The 20,941-nt window shown below is 45.3% G+C and overlaps 1 protein-coding gene across 1 annotated transcript in view; it reads left to right on the forward strand.

The window, feature by feature from the left end:
- LOC144752100 (complement C3-like) overlaps positions 1 to 20,941 on the forward strand; it is a 1,799,539-nt gene that overhangs the window by 815,714 nt on the left and 962,884 nt on the right. The window contains exons 16-17 of the mRNA XM_078640046.1: positions 8,041 to 8,112; positions 18,620 to 18,820. Coding sequence (XP_078496172.1) covers positions 8,041 to 8,112; positions 18,620 to 18,820 — 273 coding nt within the window. The remainder of the gene's footprint in view (positions 1 to 8,040; positions 8,113 to 18,619; positions 18,821 to 20,941) is intronic.

The raw sequence follows: 20,941 nt of genomic DNA on the forward strand, positions 1-20,941 counted from the left end.
GGGCTACCAGCAGCTGGCTGTTCTCTCTGACAGCAGCGGTCATCTGGGCAATATTTTTACTTGCCTTCTGCAGCTGGGTGTGAATTGCTGCCAGGTGACGCGCCTGTGTACGGTGCACCGCCAGCATGCAGCGTTCAATGTGCTGTCCAGGGTCAGGCAGTAGGAGCGCCCAGGCCGTGCCTGCTGAGCCCTGACGCTGCTGGCGCCTCAGTGCGCTGGTGTGTGATCTGGCTCCAGCTGTGCGCCTCGTCTGCCTCCTAGGCGCTGGTGGTGGGGCCTGTACCGGTGGGGCCTGTACCACTGCTGTGGCTGTTTGTTGGGGTGTGGCCTGCACACCTGTGGCTGCAGGGGTGGCCCTGTCCGCACGGGGTGGTGGTGGTGGAATGACTGCTGGTGGCTGTGATGGGCCGGGTCGGTGGTTGGACTGGCCCTCACCCTCAGTGTCGTCCTGTGTCTCGGCAATGTGCAGGGCCTCGCTATCCGTGCTGGACTGATCAACTGCACCTGTAATGTGAAAGGGTGCATGATTAATGTTTTGAAATGTGGTAGGGCCCAGAGGCATCATGCATATATAATGAACACACAGACTCATTTAGATAGATAGTGGAACTGGGTACAGGCATGTGCGCTCGGCCCCTCTTTATTACCAGGGTCATATGTCCAGTGACGTCTGTGCTGGATGATTTGGGGTGAGTGTAAGCCAGCCCTAAGGGAATGGTTGGTGCTGGCAACAAGTACGATAGTAATCATCGAATGACACACAGAGATTCAATCATAAAGGTTCCATGACTTGTGCTGCAGTTAGGTAAGGGCACCAAATGTGAAATAACACACAAAAGATTCTATCATAAAGGGTCCATGACTTGTTCTGCACTGAGGTAGGGGCAGCAGATCTGAAATCATACACACAAGATTCTATCATAAAGGGTCCATGAGTTGTGGTGCACTGAGGTAGGGGCATCAGAAGCATTCAGCGTGTGCACAGACAGCAATGATGCGTGGTGCGGGCGGGCCGCACTGAGAGCAATGTCTGTTGCCTACTGGACTGCGTCATCTGCAATCGCGACTCAATCTGAATTGTGAGCCCTGCTGTCTGCGGTGTAGATTGAAGGCAGTAGTCAGCACAGACATCGAGGAATGCTTTTTGTCACTTCCTTTTGACAAAATCCAAGGACATAGAGTACAGTTCACTCTGCAATTATTAAATCAAAACTAAATTTGAACTGTGAGCTCTGCTGTACGCAGTGTATACTGCCATTCAGTGTTCCTTTAGACTTGCAAGATTAATTTTGTCATTGTACTAAAGCTATAAGTGATATAAAACCAGATCTTGAAGCAAGGATACTAAAAGGATATTGTTTGGATACACTTGGAGGACATTGACTTTGATTTTGGTGCACCTTCTCTTTTGTACATGGATTAAGTTATAGTTAGTTGCCTTCTGGACTGTGAAATTAATGAATCAAGATTGAATTTGAATTGTGAGACCTGCTGACTGAAGTGTAGGCCAGAGGCAGCAGTCAGGAAGGGCCCACAGCCATGTGCCGTTGACTTGAACTGCAGTTAGTGGTACCTGAAGCACTCAGCGTGTGCACAGCCAGCGATGATGCGGGGTCGGAAGGGCCGCACTGGTAGCAATGTCTGTTTCCTACTGGACTGCGTGATCTGCAATCGCGACTCAATCTGAATTGTGAGCCCAGCTGTCCGCAGTGTAGGCCGGAGGCAGCAGTCAGCAAGGGCCCACAGCCGCGTGAGGTTGAGTTGAGCTGCAGAGTAAGTGCCAATGCAGCGTGTGTGCAGCCAGCGATGACTAGTGGTGCACTGAAATAGTGGCACCTGAAGCACTGGGCGTCTGCGCAGCCTGCAATGATGCGTGGCCCAGGCGTGCCGCACTGTAAGCAATGTCTGTTGCCTACTGGAGTGCGACATCTGCAATCGCGACTTAATCTCTAGTGTGAGCCCTGCTGTCCACAGTGTAGGCCGAAGGCAGCGGTCAGCAAGCGCCCACAGCCACGTGGCATTGAGTTTATCTGCACAGAGTTAGTGGCACCTGAAACATTCAGCGTGTGCGCAGCCTGCGATGATGCATGGTCCGGTCGGGGCACTGGGAGCAATGTCTGTTGCCTAATGGACTGCATCATATGCAATCGCAATTCGATGTGACTTATGAGCCCTGATGTCCACAGTGTAGTCCGGAGGCAGCGGTCAGCAAAGGCCCACAGCCACGTGGCATTGACTTGATCTGCACAGAGTTAGTGGCACCTGAAGCATTCAGCGTGTGCGCAGCCTGCAATGATGCATGGTCCGGGGGGGCCGCACTGGTAGCAATGTCTTTTGTCCAATGAATTCTGCCTTAATAAGGGTGCATGACAATGACTTGTGGTGCACTGAGTTAGTGGCACCTGAAGCACTGAACGTGTACGCAGCCTGCGATGATGCCTGGTCCGGGTGGGCCGCACTGGTAGCAATGCTTTTGTCTAATGAATTCTGCCTTAATAAGTGTACTTGGCGATGACTTGTGGTGCACTGAGTTAGTGGCACCTGAAGCACTGAGCGTGTGTCCAGTCTGCCATGATGCATGGTTCAGATGGGCAGCACTGGGAGCAATGCCTGTTAACCATTGGACTACATCATCTGCAATTGTGACTCGATCTGATTTGTGAGCCTGCTGTCCGCAGTGTACATCGAAAGCAGTAGTCTGTACAGACATAACTCTGTGGTGCTGTGCAGCTGGGTTCGCAGGGGTCTGTGTCGACCTCGTGGCAGGGTGAGGGCCGCCGCTCTGGCAGACGCGTTGGCCTTCCCAGAACTGAACCACACCCAGAGCCCCAGCCTATTTATTCACACTCCTACTCTGCAGTAGCATACGTTGGACCAGACCACGCCGCTTCCGGTTCTGCTCACAGGGGGGGGGACGACACAGCTACATGACCGACAACAACTTGCTGTAGGGGGCGCTGGATGTTGGAATAGTATTACTTACTCTTCCAACTCCAGTGTGTGCAACAGTAGGGAAGGTGGTGGATTTTAAATCCAACACCTTCTGCCCCCTACAGCAAGTCGTTGTAACAATTTGCCTTGTAATGGCTTGCGATGAAACAACGCGGTCGTCGTAACAATCGCGTTGTAATGGTATGCAATGTATTGCATGGGATATGAAGGATATCTCCCAACAGAAAGGATGGGGACCATACAATGAATGTTTATTGTTTATTAGCAAATTTTGTAAAAGTTACACAGCAATAAATTAATAAGTTCAATTCATACAAAAAGCAAGTATATGTACATAATTGTGCAATCGAAGCATGTATATTATAAAGAAAATGATGCAGAATATAATCACAACGTAAAGAGGACAGAGTATAAAGTAATCTTGGTCTATAACGAAATTTCCCTATTCGAAATAAGGCATTGGAAGTGACAAGGGGAAGTTCGAAGAGGAAGGAGTCATCATCAGAAGAACCGAGTTAAAAGTTCAAGAGTAAAGACACATGTTCTCAAGCATAATGCTCCATGGGCAAGAAGATCTGGAAATTTTGAGAAAGGTCTTCTCTCAGCAAAATCAGGACTTTGGCATAGATTCATCAACCTAAATTGCGCTCGCAATAGCTGCGAAACAGCTATTGCGATCGCAATTACGGCTCACGCAATTCATCAAGCAAAAAAAACAGTAAATTGCGAATTCGCAAACATAAATTCGCAGAATCAATGTGGAACCCCCTTAGCGAATCTGTAACAGCGATCTTCCACTTATTCTGCGAATTAATTTGCGAATTCGCAAATAAATCGCACATTTAATTCATCAAAGATCGCAAATTGCGAAAAAAAACAAAATCTCTAAATGCGAGTCGCAATTTAAGGAGAAGTCAAACCAGGTGGTAACCATGAAGTTCAATAGGGAACAAAAAAAAAATTTCCAACAAGAAAAATGGGCAGGGCAAAACAAACACACTTAAGGAGATACAGTAGGAGCATGAGGACATTCACAATGCCAGGTCTATACATCGTGGCAAGGCGGCTGAGGCTCCAGGCTGCAGCCCAGAACCAACGCAGGATCCAAGAGCACATCTTCTGGCTGTGGATAACACTCCTGGGCCAGACTGAAGAGGAGATATACTCCAAATACAGGCTGAATGGGGCAATGATAACCAAGCTCATCCAAGACCTTGACCCCCTGATGCGGCACCCAAGAAGGAGGACCAATGCCGTGCCCACCCATGTCCAGGTCCTGTGCTGCCTGCACCTCCTGGCCTCCGGAAGCTTCCAGGGGATAGTTGCAGTTGCAGGGGGGATCTCTCAGAGCACACTGTCACGCTGCCTACGGAGTTTCCTGGACGCCATTCTGACCAGGATACACCATTACATAACCTTCCCAACCAGCCAACAGGACTTAAATCAAACAAAGCTTCACTTCTATAACATTGCACAATTCCCCCATGTAATTGGATGCATTGACTGTACCCACATCCACATCTTCCCACCCGCTGAGACAGAATACATGTACCGGAACCGCAAGTCCTACCACTCACTCAACATCCAGATGGTCTGCAAAGCAAAGACAATCATCACCGACAGAGTGGCCCAATACCCGGGGAGCACGCATGATTCTTTCATATTCAGGCACAGCGGCATACACACCCGCTTGGCCAGGGGTGACTTTGGCGAAGGACACCTCCTAGGTAAGTACACATGCCCACATACAGTACGTCAAGCCCATATAGCTGCGCATGACAGGCACTGACCCTCTGCTAATTTCCTTCAGGTGACAGCGCCTATGGCCTCCATGAGTACCTTCTCACCCCATACCTCAACCCTGCCTCACCACAGGAACGGCGTTACAATGCTGCGCACATTAACACCAGGAATGTCATTGAACGGACATTTGGGATGTTAAAGAGCCGATTCCGCATCCTACATAAGACTGGTGGGGCCCTCAAATACCAGCCTGAGGTCTGCTGCCACATCGTGGCCGTGTGTGCCATACTCCACAATATTGCTATCAAGCGGAGGATACCTGTGGGGATCTCTGGCAGTGAGTCGGAGGGGGACTACCGCCCACCTGCACATGTGCTTCATGCACGCGGGGAGAATCCTGCTGAAGGACACAGGCGCCACAACAACATCACACTGAATTATTTCTAGTGCACCCATACCCCTCACACAACACTGCACTCATGCATGCCAAATGAAATAATGACATGAGTAGGATTTGCGTTTGAAATTAATTCTTATAATTATGTAAACAGGATCTTTCATTTACTTTTTGTGTTCAGAAAACATGAAAACTGTATTACGTCATACAGCGCCATGATTGCGAAGCAGGCGTGCTTGTTACTTCAGCATGGCACTGCTGCTAATGGTCAGTCAATCACTGGCGCCTCCAACCGGACGCGCCCTGTCACCTCTCCACATCCACCTCACCAGTATCGGGACGGGATGCTGCACTGGGCCTGGAACTGAGGCGTCGTTCTTGTACCACCAGCAGGGACAGGCTGCTCAGACTGGATGTGCCCTCACTGGCATCATCACCCCCCCCCCCTTGCATGGGCATGGCCACACACCTGCTGGTTTTGGACAGCGGTTGTGACCTGTTCCAATGCCCTAGCAACATCCTGGCAGCATTGCACCATTTGGATCTGTATTGCCAGGGACCGACGTGACAGTTGGGATGTAGAATTCCCGATCAGGTGGTTAGACCTGATATATGCTGACAGCCGGGTCAGCAGCTGGCGGTTGCGGCGGCAGGTGATGGCCTGCTGTGACACCATGATTTGGCTGTTCTCCCTCACTGCAGCCATTAACACCTGCATGCTTTCGGTGAGCTGGCTCACATTGCGCGCAGTCTTGTAAAGCTGCAGCTGCATGGCTGCCTTGTGCCATGCCTGCTTTTGGTGGACAGCTAGCATCTGGCGTTCGATGCCAAGCCCTGGATCTTGGGCATGTTGCCCCCTGTCATCTCGTGTTGCCACGTTGCGCTGCTGCCTCATCCGGCTGCTTGACTGCGACCGCACAGTGGCTGTGCCACCTGGTCTGCCTCCTGGGTGGTGGTGTGGCCTGTTCCACTGCCATGTGTGACGCGTGGGGTGGTTGCTCTCCTCCTGTGGCTGCAGGGGTCGCCCAGTCCACATGGGGAGGTGGTGGTACTGGTGCAGGTGTGTCTGACGGTTCAGGCCGTGGGGCAGGATGGCTCTCTCCCTTGGTGTCCTCTGGGTACTCCTCAATTTGGAGTGCCTCGCTGTCTGTGCTCTGTTGTTCTGCAGCACCTGTGATGTGAATGGGTGCATGATTAATGAGATGAATCTTGCACATGTGATGTTGCAACATGCATGCAGGCTGGCATTCCCTGACTGGCTTTAGGGACGTGTTTCACTTGACAGGTCTGGCTGTGTGTGGCTATGAGGGTACTATTATCACACTACAGGTCTCAAAATGCAATAGGGCGTTTCTGATGTGCATGTACTGCATTACTGGGGTTATCAAATGGCTAACTCTGGGGGCATGGGCATTGTTAGGGGACAGGGTCGCAGTTGCATGGCTCTTATTTTGGGATTGTTGGGTGGATCGGGAGGTGTCCAGCCGAGTGACCCCCACGCAGGCTGCAGGGTTGATGGTGTCCTCAACCAGGTCTTCAAGTGGTGTGCTGGCCACAACTGTGGCGTCTCCTCCTTCCGTGGCATGTTGCTCCCCCAGCCTCTCTGCTATGCGCTCTTTGGCACGGCCTCTGAGGTCGTACCACCTCTTCTTCAGCTCATCAATTGAGCGCTGGGTCACTCCTACAGAGTTTACCTTTGCCCTGATGCGCTGCCAAATGCGCCTCTTGTCTGCTTCAGGCACCTTCCTGGATTGCTTCCCAAAAAGACTATCATGGTCCCTGCTGATTCCCCTTAATAAGGAACTCCAGCTCCTGTTCTGAAAATTGAAATTTTTTTTTTCTGCCACTTGCACTTCTTCCTGCTGCATCCTAGGACATTCTGGAGATGGATGTGTGTCCTGTTGTGGGGCTGCAGGGTGTGTCTGATAGAGCTCGGTGCTGTGCCTCTTCCTCTCTCAAGCTCTGTGTTCAGAATGAGTGAGGGAACTGCCTACTTCCTGGTTGTGATGTCATCATTGTGCTCGAAATACGACTTCCCGTTTTTGCGATTTCGGTAATTGTAAAATCGCAATTTCAACATGGGAAACAGGTGATTCTGCGATTTTTGAAGGATTTAGCGAAATTCGCATTCGGCGATTGCGGCCGACTGCGAATCCCATTTTTGGATCGCTTTTATTGATGCATCCCATTCTGCGATTTCTAATTTGCGATTCGGTCTTTTTCGCAAATTAGAATTCGCAGAATCAGGGCTTGATGCATCTGGGGGAGGATCTGCTAAACTATTCCACCAACTCCCTCTTGTAAATCCAGTCAGGAGACACTGTTTTCAGGGAGCAGGTAGGCTCACCAGGTTTCCAGAGTTGGACAAGAAAGTATGCAGCTGCGCAACCTTGAATTTAGCAACAGTCAGCCTGGCTCTCTCCCATCCCCACACATTACATATGTACCGTCAAGTTTCAACAAACCTAGTTAATCTAACAGTTCTCAACAGTAAATAACCACTCTGTTATAGCTAATGAGTGACTCTTCTTGATACTGCACCTGCAGAGGAGAGAAGAACAAGAAACTTGCAATGCATTTATTTAAGAAATACTCTGATTGATTGAGGCCTAGGCACAAGTCAGGAGAGGGTTAAGAAAAAAAAAAAAAGATGGCATCCAAATGAGTACAGTTAGCACGGGCACATGCAATGATAAAATATGATATATATGTGTCTCTTACTGGGAATAAAGCCAGCTCTCTACTGACATTTGATGAATTAGGTACACACAGATTAATAACTTTATTATCACACAATAAATATAATCAGTGTATAAATGAATGGATCACTTAATTATTCTGCTCTACTTGTTAACAAACACTTGAACCTTTCTACAACTTCCTTTCCCAAGCAAATAAAAGTAATTCTAGCTCTTTGGTTTGAACTCATCATTTTTTTCTTTTCACAGAACTGAAATGCCCTAGTCCTCTATCTCGCAAACGCCGTGCACTTAAGAACGTGGAACTGAAAAACAACAAAGGTTAGTGTCTTCAGGAAATCTAATCTAATTACATCCATTCCCAGAGATAATCTGCAGGATATTTTTTCTTTATTTAGACATGTAATAATTTCTTGATTGAAAAGTATTATCAAACTTACCTTGAAATGTACCTTTTCAACACTAATTTTGGATTTCATACAAAACGGTTGAGTAACACTGTCTATGAAAAAATAAAGCTTTTGGCCACAAATTTGGCAAAAACATAGAAACTAAAGATCATTTTTGGGTCGAGCCTAGCGTTGCAGCACATGCGCTTCTCGCTATGCAAGGCATGCAATATTCAGTATAGCATGGAAGCATCGTGGAAGCACCAGCCCACCTTTTTTTTTCACTGGCTTAGGTCCTAAATGCTGCCTTCTGATTGGTTTTAGGATTGCTAGTCCGGCCTCATGACGGCCATGTCGTCATTTGTATCCTTCCATGGCTACTGGCCCCTTTACTTCAAACACTATTTTCTTCTCGTTCCCCCCCCCAGCAGTCCGTGACTTCTCAGACACCCCCACACTCCCATTCCTGCCTTCTCGTCCTCTCGCACTCCCGTCTCCATTGCAATAGGTCTCGCGTAAATGCGAGTCCTATTGCATTGCAAATGCTTGTTTGTTATTCTGTCAATTTCATCCACGAGCCCTCGCTGGAGTTTATGAATGAATGAATATAGGCCTTTTGAACCGCAAACTTAGCCCAGGGGGCATCAAGGCGCTGCGGAGAGGGATCAGAAATGTCCTTAGGTACAGGGCTTAAAGATTTGGGCCGGTGACGAGCCAGGTCTTCAGGGCCTTACGGAACAAGGAATGAGTTTCCAGAGTCGAAATTGAGGGAGGAAGGGAATTCCACAGATTGGCGCCAGCCAGCGAAAATGCCCTCCCCCCCATCGGGATTTCCTAAACCTGGGAACTGTTACCAGATTCTTGCTGGCAGATCTTAGCTGCTTACTGGGGACATATCTCCGAAACAGTTTTTTAATGCCTTGTGACCCCATATTGTAAAAGGCCTTGTGCACCAGGCACAGGGCTTTAAACACAATTCTCTGTCCCAAAGTGAGCCAGTGCAGACTTCTGATGGTAGCCAATAAAGAGTGGAATTTAGGTAGGCACATCACCATCCTGGCGGCAGCATTCTGCCCAAGTTGAAGTTGATGTAGGAGTCCCTTATTTATCCCTACATAAAGGACATTGCAGTAGTCTAATCTAGACAGCACAAGGGCCACTACTGCCTGTTTCCGAGAGGGGAGGGAGAGAAATTGGAAGATCTCCTTGAAAATCCGTATGATCCCGAAGCAGGTAGAAACTGTTCTATTTTTTTGGGGGCCCAGCGAGAGGAAAGTATCCACTATGATGCCTAGATTTTTGGCACTGGAGCCAGGGCGAGGGCAGGATCCAAGTGCATCAGGCCACCAGGCCTCTGACCAGATATCTTTTTTGTCTCCGAAAATTAAGATCTCAGTTTTATCCCCATTGAGTCTTAGATAGTTCTCTACCTTCCATGAAGCCACCGCCAGCATGCAGTTTTAAAATTTGCTGCTGAGCCTGCATCACTCTCAGTGATGGTAATCATGATTTGAGTGTCATCAGAGTAAGATAGCACTTCTAGGCCGAAATTTCTTACCAACCTGATAAATGGGACTACATAGATTTAAAAAAAGGTAGAACTCAATGATGATCCCTTGGGAACTCCGCAGAACAACTGTTTAGGGGCGGTGGAATTGGCCCATCTTGACTCTTTGTGAACTGTCCCTGAGGAAGGATGTAAACAGATTAGGGGCAGAGCCCTCAATCCCTATTTCCCAGAGCCTCCGAGCCAATCTAAGGGGGGAGATCATGTCGAAGACTGCCGTCAGGTCATGAAGGATCAGTAAGGTGGTATGACCAGCGCCAACCTGCTGTCGAATGTTGTTAAAAACAATGGTTAATGCCGTCTCGGTACTGTGTCCACTTCTGAACCCATGCTGCAAGCCATCGAGCACTTAGTGTTCCGCCAAATAAGTACTAAGATGGAGGTTCAGATGTTTCTCCAGTAATTTGGCTGGGACGGGCAACAGGGAAATAGGCCCGTAGTTCTTTAGTTCCGCAGGGTCCAGAGAGGGCTTCTTTAAGAGAGGTTTAACTGCTGCAGTTTTCCATGTGATGGGAAATTGGTCGGAGGTAATGACGGCATTAAGGATTGAGGTCAAAGGTGGGGCAATGGCCTCCTTTCCTACTTTCAGGATCTTCAGGGGTCCGGACTCCAGGGGGGACACAGATCTAATTCCACTTAACATCCGCTCAGGGTCCTCTTGAAGTAGGAGAAGAAAGGAGCACAAACAACAATCCTTCAGAGGAGCTGCTAGAGAATCCGATGGACGATCTGACTTTAATCCTCCAGCATTGGACATCTCCAAGGAGGAGTATATGTCCTTAATTTTGGCAAAAAAGACACATGCCATTTTATCACACAAATCCTGGGAAACCTCAGTGTTGACAGTGGCCGTTGGAGCTAGGAGGGAATTGGTCACAGTGAAAAGTTCCCTTGGGGATTTTATGGATCCCTTCATCTTGGAATAATAAGTTACCTTTCCCTCATTAATGGCCAGCTTATATTCCTTCAATCTAAATCTGTGCAGATCCATTTCGACTGAGGTAAGATCGCGGCACCACTTTCTTTCCTGGCGTCGGCAAACCTGTCTAAGCTTTCTCAGCCTTTCAGAGAACCATGGGGCCCATGGGCGTTTTCTGGCCACATAGTGCTCCTTGAGAGGAGTAAGAGAGTCCAAGGCCGCCAAAAGCCAGTTGGAGAAGTTGTCATAGATAGAGTTGACATCCAAGTAAGGGAGGCAGCAATAATTGCTAAGTTTATTAAGAAGGTCCTCCTTATTTATCTAGCTAAAGTTTCTCTTCTACCCCACCCTGTTCTTAAAATTAGGATCTGGGTGAGATACTGGCATTTCCATAAGGAATGGGATGGCAAAATGATCGGACGAGGAGAGTGGAATAGGATCCATCACCTCTGTCCTAGGGTCATTAGAGAAGATCCCATCCAAAATGTGTCCTGCCATATGCTTGGGGCTCCTTACCAGCTGAGGGAGATCCCAGGAGTCCATAGTTTCCAAGAAAACCAACGTTTTCTCCAAATGAAAATTGAAATCACCCAAGACCGTTACATTAGATCTAGCCAGATATGGCACTATTTGATTACTGAAGTCTTGATTGAACATTGCTCTGGGTCCAGGAGGTCGGTAGGTGACAATTCCAACAAAACTTTCAGTGGGTAGGACCTTCAAAGAGAAATATAGGGCCTGATATAGATCTGAGGGAGAGGTGAGGGCCTCAGTGAAGCACAAATAGATGTCTTTATAGACTACTCTTTAAACCCCCCCTAACCTCCCTTCCCTATCGAGTCTGGATAGGGCATACCCGGAGGGAATGGCCTCCACCAAATCTGGCCCTGAGCAATCTCTGGCCCAGGTTTCAGTAATGAAAACCAATTCTGTTGTGTGTTTGATCAAAGATCTGGCATTCAGGCGATATCCCATAAAGGATTGTTTCAAAGACAAAGGATGGGGCTGACAGATATCTTCATGGGATTTCTTGGCTGCACCCAGCGTGATAGCTGCCTCGCAGTTGGCACACTCGTACATCTGACAGCCGACCAGAGGCTCAAGATTCATAGGCCTGCACTGCGAGCCCTTTTGTGCTTGAAGCTCCGGGAGCTGTTCCCTGGAATAAAGCAGGGGCTTACCGGAGTCTAAAATTAATTGGCCATCATCTCTGGCACAAGGCGCAAGCTTGGTGGAGACGGGCTGGCCTTTAACGCGCCTATGGCGAGGCGCGCCTGCTGTGCGTCTGGCCCAGCATGCAGATTAAATAGCTGGGGCTGGGAACAACTAGAGCCCCACCCGTAGAGTTGCGGCAGGAAGTGGAGGGGAGGAGCAAGAGTGAAGTACTCACTTCCCTCCACACAATCGACAAGCCGTGGTGGACCAGGGAAGGAGCGAGACCCTTTACAGACCCCCAAAGCCGATACCGAAAATTAGTAAAGATAGACTTTTGGTCTACTTTTGACCTTTGGTCTAACTTTACCTTTGTGAATCGGGCCCTCTGTCTTTCTGTTCCTCTAGAAGTCATTTCCTTGTCGGAATATTGCAGGTCAGGCAAGCCAAAAGACCTATCATTGTGAGACTGAAGGTGTGATAGTTGTACAGAGTCTATTTGGTCTACAGGCATGAAAGTCTTTTAGGTTTCAAAATATTTTTGGATGCATTTCAGGGTCATTTACGGCTTTTTTTCTTGCGAAGAGTGGAGGGGGGCTGCTCCTTTGCCATTCCCAGAGGGCAGTGTGATTGGGTTTAGTACCTTATCAGACATAAACATATTATGATAATCCACAGTTCAGAGTTTCCATGTACAGAGAGTTTTTTGTTTGGTTAATAACTTTGCCATCATTTGATGAATCTTCCTGACACTTAAATAATGTTACATCCACCACATCTCCTTCCAGGAAAGTCTCCAGATGATCCATCAAGCGAGGACCAAGAAAAATGCTAGTGTCCCAAAATGGTGACTTTCTATGTCAATTCCTATTAGAACATTAGAATGTTGATCGCTCTATTAAAGAAAATCGAGTGCTTTGGGCTTCTAGTGGCTGGTAGAAGCCCGGAGAGCAACATTCCAATTTTTCTTTCTTTTCCCAGCTGTTGTTTAAACCCCCATGGGCTCCAAAAGGCCTTTGTTTTCACAAATTAGAACATTCTGCCCTCTTATTTAGGACCCGAAAACATACAATGGCCTTCTGAGTCACCGCCAAGACGTCGGCCTCTGACAAGAGCCAGGTAGGCATTCACCAGGCTATCCCCTATGCCCCCATGGAGGCTAATGGTCAGCTCAACTAGGGAATAACCAGACAAGCATTTCAGTAGAATACTAGAGTCTGAGACCTCATGGAGCACCCCAGCTGGGATCAAAATATAATCCAGTCTGGATTGTGTATGGTACATTGTATGGTAGTGTACATACATGCAACAGAGTTAAGATCCTCACCTAATATCGCTGTGCCTGGCGGTACTTTGTGTAGTATTCCTAATAAGTGCTGAAATGTGTTTTCGATCAGTGCTGGTGGGATGTATATGCTGTACCCTTTTGCCCACCTGCGATGATTACCCATTAGGCCAGGGGAGTCAAGAGAAACCTCTGTTACTTCAAAGGGGATGGTACGATGGAGAAAGATCACAACTCCGCTGGAATCTCTGGTGTATGCATGGTGGAACATCCTTGTTTATCCTTGTCTGCCCAGGAATTGTCAGTGTGTACACAGGAGGTGTGTTTCCTGCAGCAGTAGCACTGCTCATGCTCATTTCTTTCCAAACAAAAGTATCACCCCCTCATTATTTTGTTGTTCAACCCATTTATGTTCCAGGAGGCCTCCTTGTACTGGACTTGATTTACCTCCCTAGCCATAGCTGTAGATTAATAAGGGATAAGAAGAATGTGTCCCTGAGTCCCTCTTGACGAGGTGCATATCAACAATCAAGCAACACTTCTAAACTCCCCTAACATCCCCCTTACTTCCAGAAATGAGGCATCTGTCTTCCATTAAATAAATTAGTAGCAATTTAACTGCTGATAGGCTTTGAGGAGTTTCTGTCATTGTGCATGTGGTGGTAAGGATCATACAGTGGTAGGTGGTTATATAGCAGCAGCCATTAACTGCCTCTAAACCCAGGCATCCACGTAGGGCAATGCGTCACCATGAGCGCCCTCAGGTCATCATTTTAGCTGACTAGTTCTGATACTCACCTCTGATGAGGAGGAGCCTCCCCCCCAATCGCCCCTGACAATCAACATCTTCATCGCTGGTGCTGACTTCTCCTCTCCCTTGAGTTCATTCAAGTCAATCGGAGTTGTTCTTCTTGGTCTATACCTGTGTGTTGGTCGGGTTGAGGAATCGTCTGTCAAGGACAGTGATTCCCAGAAAACATCACCTTAAGCTTGGCTGGGAATATCAACATCTATGAAATTTACTTGGACCTGAGTTTTTGCTTGACCTGCACAAAAGATTTACGCTGTTGCTGTACTTTGATGGTGTAATCAGGGAACATTAAGATTTTGGTAGATTAACAAGCCAGTTCTGGCTGGCAGATCCTAGGATGAAATCTCTATCATGATGGTTTTGGATTCACATAATAATAGGGCGCCGGCGGGCTTCAGGCAGGGCACGGGACGCAAAGGAAATATGAGCCCTTTCCAATACAAAGCACAATGACGGACTCTCTTCAGGAAGCCAGGATTTCAGCTTGGTGGCTCATCCCTTTATGGAGGAGACCACATCGTCTTCCACCATGGAGACTCAATTTTCAACCTCCATATTTCCCTCTGCGAGCTTCCGAAGTCCTTGCGCAGAAGCTACACCTTGATCTTCACTCCCCAACCGTGTCCTCAGGTGCGAGGGGTCCATGTGGACATTTGCATCCCCAGCCTCCAGGGCCTTGGATGGCTTGGTGTACCAGTCAATCTTGCCTTTGGGTCGGTGGGACCTGGGACTTTTCTTTACCCATCGTCACTCGTCTGGTGGGAATAAATGTCCTTAGGAGCCATGGCTGACATAGGGTAGTTCTGTTGAACCTTGCTATATCTTTCAAATGTGGGCCTCAACACTGCCAGGCCCTCTGCTAATCACACCCAGGGAGACAAGGGAGCCCAAAGTTCAGCCTCCAGACAGGGGGAACAGAGGAGGCCCCCCTCACTCCGAAGGTCACTTTCAGCACTGAGACTCCACATCACCATAGGATAGTGACCCAAAAAGGATTTTCAATGTCTGTGGTGGGGCAGAAAAAGCATGCCACCCCCGGCAGTCTTCTGTTTTAGCACCTACTTTCCCCTCTCTCAGGCGGTCCTCTTGGCAGCTCTAGTCTCCATCCCCCGTCATGTCTCACCTCTTGCCCTTCATGAGGGTGGGATCATTCCCTCCCACACACCACCAAGATGAGGCTACCACCCAGCTCCCAGGCTACCACTGACCTCAATGCCATGGAATACTTCTATTGGTTTGTCCTCTCATCTCCAGCAGTACAGGCAGGCAGGCCCCCAGTCTGCACCTCCGTATGCTGTCGCTCACCATCAGCCCACACCCTGCCACTGAGCTCACTGTCCTCTGCCTCGTGGATAATCGTTAAGTTTCTTGGCCATAGTGAAAAAGGGGTTTACACTTCTACTCCTTTGTCCGGCTCTCTCACCTACTCTTGTTCGAGGAGCTGCGAAGAGACATTGGCGAGGATGGCACCTCTTGCTCCTGGATTCCTCATAGTTGTGCACGATGTGGCTCTAAGCTTCAGAGCCTCAAGTCTGCCATCTTTGGCTTCCAAGCCCGTCCTCCCACATTGTCAAAGAGTCTACATTATAAGTTTGACCTACTTTTACATGTTTTATGTTACAATGTGTTTGAATGTAGAGCCTAGCTGAAAGGGCCTCTCAAGTGGCCAATGAGAACCTATGAACCGAATGGTGCAAAATCATGGGTGAAGCGAGGTGTTTGAGTGGCTTAAACCATTAAGGTGAGTAGGCAATGAACACTTTTTTTGTAGAGCATTCAAGATATTAAAGGTTTCTAAGTCCAGTCAAGAAGTATAGAGGCATTTTCTTAAGTATGCAAGGGATTACCAGTTAAAAGAAGGTGACATTCTCCAAATGTGGGTGATTTGTGACGCATGCAGTGTGACCTACAAGTTGTCAGAGGATATTTCCATTATTAGTTGGTAGTTTATAGGAGATTGGGTGAAGATGTAGCTTGTTGAATTAGTTCTAGTTTACAAAGCCTATAGCAGACTGTCACAATCACTGGCTGGAACATGTCATCAATGATGTCATGAGTGGTCGTTGATGCTATCAATTGAGATATCATCAGTGACATCATTTAACATGTCATGAGTGCTGTAATATCTTATATCAGAAGCAGTGCATGACGCGGGAGCAATATACAGTTAGTTCACTGAACTATCATTTGTGAATTTCAGTGTTTTTTAGGTTTTTATTTTCACCCTAAACTTTCCTTAGCCTGCCTATTTTTTTCTAGTTAAAGTTGAATGTTAAGCTCAATCCCTCAATGTGTGAAACAAAAATCATAAAATACAATTGGATTTGAAAATAGTATGGTAGTCCAGGCTCTTGCTGGCAATCTGGATGGTGTTTAGACAAAATAATGATTTAAAATATCGGAAGACATAAATATCAGAAATTTATATTTTAACACACAAATATTGTAATGCAGAAATCTAATTGACAAGAATATAGTTTTTTGAGGTAAGTAATATTTTATTAAAGAATATCAATGTTTTTAATATTGTTTTCAATTTGTTAAAAATATTGCTTTGTAATTCATTAATTGTTTTGCTTTATACATTCATTATGTATTATTACTGTTTATATAAATGTTATAAAATATTAAACATATCTAGCAATATTAAGTGATTTAGAATGTTGTATTTAATTACTAATAGTAATTTACATTGTTGTAGCGGGTTGTTGGGTTTGAAGGGAGATAGAGTGGGAGGTTAATTTGTAATAATTGATCATAAATTATATAATACACTGTATTTAATTATATTATTGATATTTATTATGTAAATTATGGTTTATTTTCATTATATGTTATTTGCGGGGTGTTACGTTTGTAGGGGTATAGGGTGAGAAGTTAAGTAATTAATTAACAATTATTTATCAATTGCTGATTATTAATTGATTCCTTATTATGTGATGTATGGAATACTTATTTATTTTACTTATATTTTAGTTGTGGACTGCTAGGTTTGTAGAGGTCTTGGGTGGGAAGTTAATGAAGTAATAATTTCTTAACTGTTTATTATGAATTATGAATTAAACATTTAATTAACTGAATTATTTCACCTATATTTTAGTTGCAGGAAGTTAATTAGGCAAAAAGTGTGCTACCTATTAATTATTATTTGTAAATTTGATATTTAATTGAATTATATATATGTAAATTATGGAATACTTATTTATTTTGCTGATATTTTAGTTGTGGGCAGCTATATTTGTATGGGGCTAGGGTGGGAAGTTCATCAAATAATAATTAACATAATTATTATTTGTTAAATTAAGCATTTAATTGAAATTTAAATATGGAATACTTATTTTTTTTTCTTATATTTTAGTCGTGGTCTGCTAGTTTTGTAGGGGTCCAGGGTGGGAAGTTAATTAGTGATAAATTAATAATTAATAGTTAATCAACTATTTAATTGGTTTTGAATATGTAAATTATGGAATACTTATTTTGTTGTCATATTTTTGGTGTTGCCTGCGAGGTTTGTTGGGGTGGGAAGTTAATTAATAAATGAATAGCAACTATTTATGAATTGATAATTATTTTTGGAATAATAATTATGTACATTGATTAATTGGTTACTCATATTTGTAATGTGTTTAAAGTGAAGTACTTTTCCTACGCTTGCTTAGAGTGTATCGGGAATAGTGAAATGAACCTCTTTGCAGTTCAGTACTTGCCCTACCGATACATTGTATAGAATGAGAATAGCCAATTTAACCCCTCCGAAATCCAACGCTTTCCCTACTGTTGCACAGACTGGAGTGGGAATAGTAAGTGTTACCCCTCTGAAGTCTAACACTTTTCCTACTGTTGTACTGTTTTGAGTGGGAATATTAAGTTTTACCATCCAAAATCCAAAGATGTCCCTACTGTTGCCCTGTTTGGAAAGAGAATAGTAAATGTAACCCCTCCAAAGTCCAACACTTTCCCTGCTGTAGTATTACTAGTAGTGGGAATAGTAAATTCAACCCGTCCGTAGTCCAATTCTTTCCCTACTGTTGTAGAGACTGGAATAGGAACACCAAATTTGAATCCCTCTGAAGTCCAACACTTTCCCTACTGCTGCACTGTTTGGAATGGGAATAGTAAAGTTAACCCCTCCGAATTCAAACTCTTTCCCTGTTGTTGCGCAGACTTGAGTTGGAATAGTAAATTTCACTCCTCTGAAGTCTAACACTTTCCCTACTGTTGCACTCCTTGGAGTGGGAATAGTAAATGTAAACCCTTTGAAATCCAACAGTCTCCCTGATGTTGCACAGGTAGGAGTTAGAAAATACATTTTAACCTCTTAAGTTCACCTTGTTCCCTACTGCTGCACTGTTTGTAGTGGGAATAGCAAATTTTTCCCATCCAAAATCCGACGCTTTTCCTACTTTTACTCAGTTTGGGGTAAGAAATAGTAAATGTAACCCCTCCGAAGTCCAACACTTTCCCTACTGTTGGTTAGACTGGAGTGGGAAGAGTAAATTTCACTCCTCCTAATATATTTTTGAACAATTTGGTACCATTATAAGTATAGGAGCATATTATTTCTGTAAACAAATTTTTTGACAAAATAATTTGTCAACTATATTGTTTACCACAGTAGTGTGTCGGTGATTTATCTGGATGTCAGCTGGCTTCTAAGCTACCCAACCAATGACTTCCCCAGTTAATTTCTCCGATTTTCTTCCAGAGGATGAATACAATGAAACCGACAGGGTTTGCTGCAGAGCAGGATTTCGTGATAATCTGATGGGACTCTCCTGCGAACAGAGAAAATTGCATGTGAATGTTGCTCTTGGTGAGGGATGCATCAAAGCTTTTGTGGATTGCTGTGTCTTTGCTGAAGGACTCCAACCAGAGATTAGAGAAGAGCTGATATGGTCCAAAAATGGTGAGCACTTGTTGAAACTCAGAGCATTTTCTGTGTGTTAAATAGCAATGTGTAATTTTGATTGCTATCCTTAGAAGGATCATCACAAATAGTGCTAACAGCCCAATTAGCTGACAGTTAACTGTTTCTGGGGGGAATCTAAGTGTTCCATGCCTAAAAATTCACTGTTTTAGTAAATAAGGTCACTTATACAATTCCTTAATCAGAGCGGCCCTGGCAAAGAGCTCGGCCGGCCCTCTGGAGAGGGAGGATGCTAGTGAAAAGCTTTGTGCCACTTTTGTTGCTGAGGGCCAATATTGCAGCTATGCTGCACAACCGGCCCCTGGTAACAAAAACGCCCCCCAGGGGTCTGAAGCTAGCCCCCACCCTGGCGGCCCACAGGGAACATGCCCGGTGCCAGCTACAGCCAGTCCTTAATCAAACCACAGTGAAAACATTCCACCATAATAGTTGTCCAGCACATGCAAATGTCTGTATGATCCATGCTCGGAAAACTGTTTAAGCTTCACATTTATAAAGGTGTCAAATTGTGGGGAAGAGCTTCATCCTCACAGTGTTTAATAGTCATATGAAGGACAATTAAGTTTTAGAAACAGTTAACAACATTTGCATGGTGCAGCAATGGACCATTCTGCCTGCATTGCTTATTTCCATTTCATAGAAAGCTGCTGGTACACTAAGAGCAAGACAACATTGCATGCCTTCTGCATCTTTGATTCACTTTGGCAGACTATCCCTCCTTCATGCCCCATTCTGTTTCTTCTCAAAGCTGTAACTAAAGCTGTGTGCATCCCCTATCTTTGTATGGGTGAGGTGCCTGTGCTACCCAGATTTCCTATTTTCCACCCTTTGGTGTGGATTGCATCCTGCTTCTGGTGTACTCAGCAATATCCTCCTGTTCTTGTCTTGCTTCCTTTGAAACTGAAAGTCATCTTCTGCTGGGTTTTGAAGGAAAACAAACCTTTATTGGTTTCTGTTATCAAACTCATGAAGTGCGTTGCTTCTTTCAGTTGTCCAACATTACATTTAGAATATTGCTACTTGTATATAGCTGTAATTAGGGCTGACCCAGTTCTGCAACCCAACTATTGTCTTTGCAAACCAGTGTTGTTATTTGTAGTCGCTTTAAATGTCTAGGTCATATATTTCAATTAACAATGTCACTGTCTCGAATCTCATGGTTGAGTTCAATGGTCTACATTGCAAAGACACCCATCCTATGTCATCAAATGACATAAAATTAATAACAGAGAATATAGTCAATCACTGCAGTTTAGAGGACAAGCAAAGTATATGCCCTCCCAGCTAGCAGTCCATTCTCTGTTTTTTTAGTTGTATAGTTATGTTAAAGACTTTGGAGCACATGCATCAAGATAAGGAATTGGGATTCCTTAACAGTGATTTTTTAAAGAATCACTATTTAGAAGTTGCAATTCCTTATGCATATAGGAATCACAAAAAAATAGCGATTCCTACACATTACCTAATAGCAAATCGCAAATTGCAATTTGCTATTAGGGAATGCATTCCCATTCATTCCTATGGGCCTAAAGGCCCATAGGAATGAATGGGAAATCATTGGCAATTTGCGATTACCAAATAGGTAATCGCAAATTGTGAATGCAATTTCAAGCGTGCTAGGGGGCCTAATGCCCCCCTGATGCACCCCCAATACAGGTAAGTGTGCACATGTGGCGCACACACTTGACATAAGGGGATGTGTGTGCACCACATGGCACTTTGAAAAATCCAATTTTGTGCATTTTTCAAAGGATTTACAAGTTGCCATCAACTTCAAGTTGATTATAATTTGAGAATCCATGATGAAAAGTCGCATTTTTCAAATGCTTCATGCATTGCATTTAGGGAATCGCAAATTGTGATTCCCCGAATGCATTGCCAAAATAGGTAATAGGATTTTTTAATATAATTTCGTCTTGCATAAGACCCAATTTGCTCCCTGTTGTTTTAGGTAAGCTTCACCTCAATGAAGAATTCTGTCTCACCAGCTTCTTATTGCCCCTGGAAAATCTACTGTATTTGTTGGCAGCAGGCTACGAATATAGGGAACTGAAGTGGGTGCAGGACAGGGCAGAGAAATTGAAGCATACCAGAGTACTG

This window comes from Lissotriton helveticus, chromosome 1_1, assembly GCF_964261635.1.
Source record: "Lissotriton helveticus chromosome 1_1, aLisHel1.1, whole genome shotgun sequence".
NCBI lineage: Eukaryota > Metazoa > Chordata > Amphibia > Caudata > Salamandridae > Lissotriton > Lissotriton helveticus.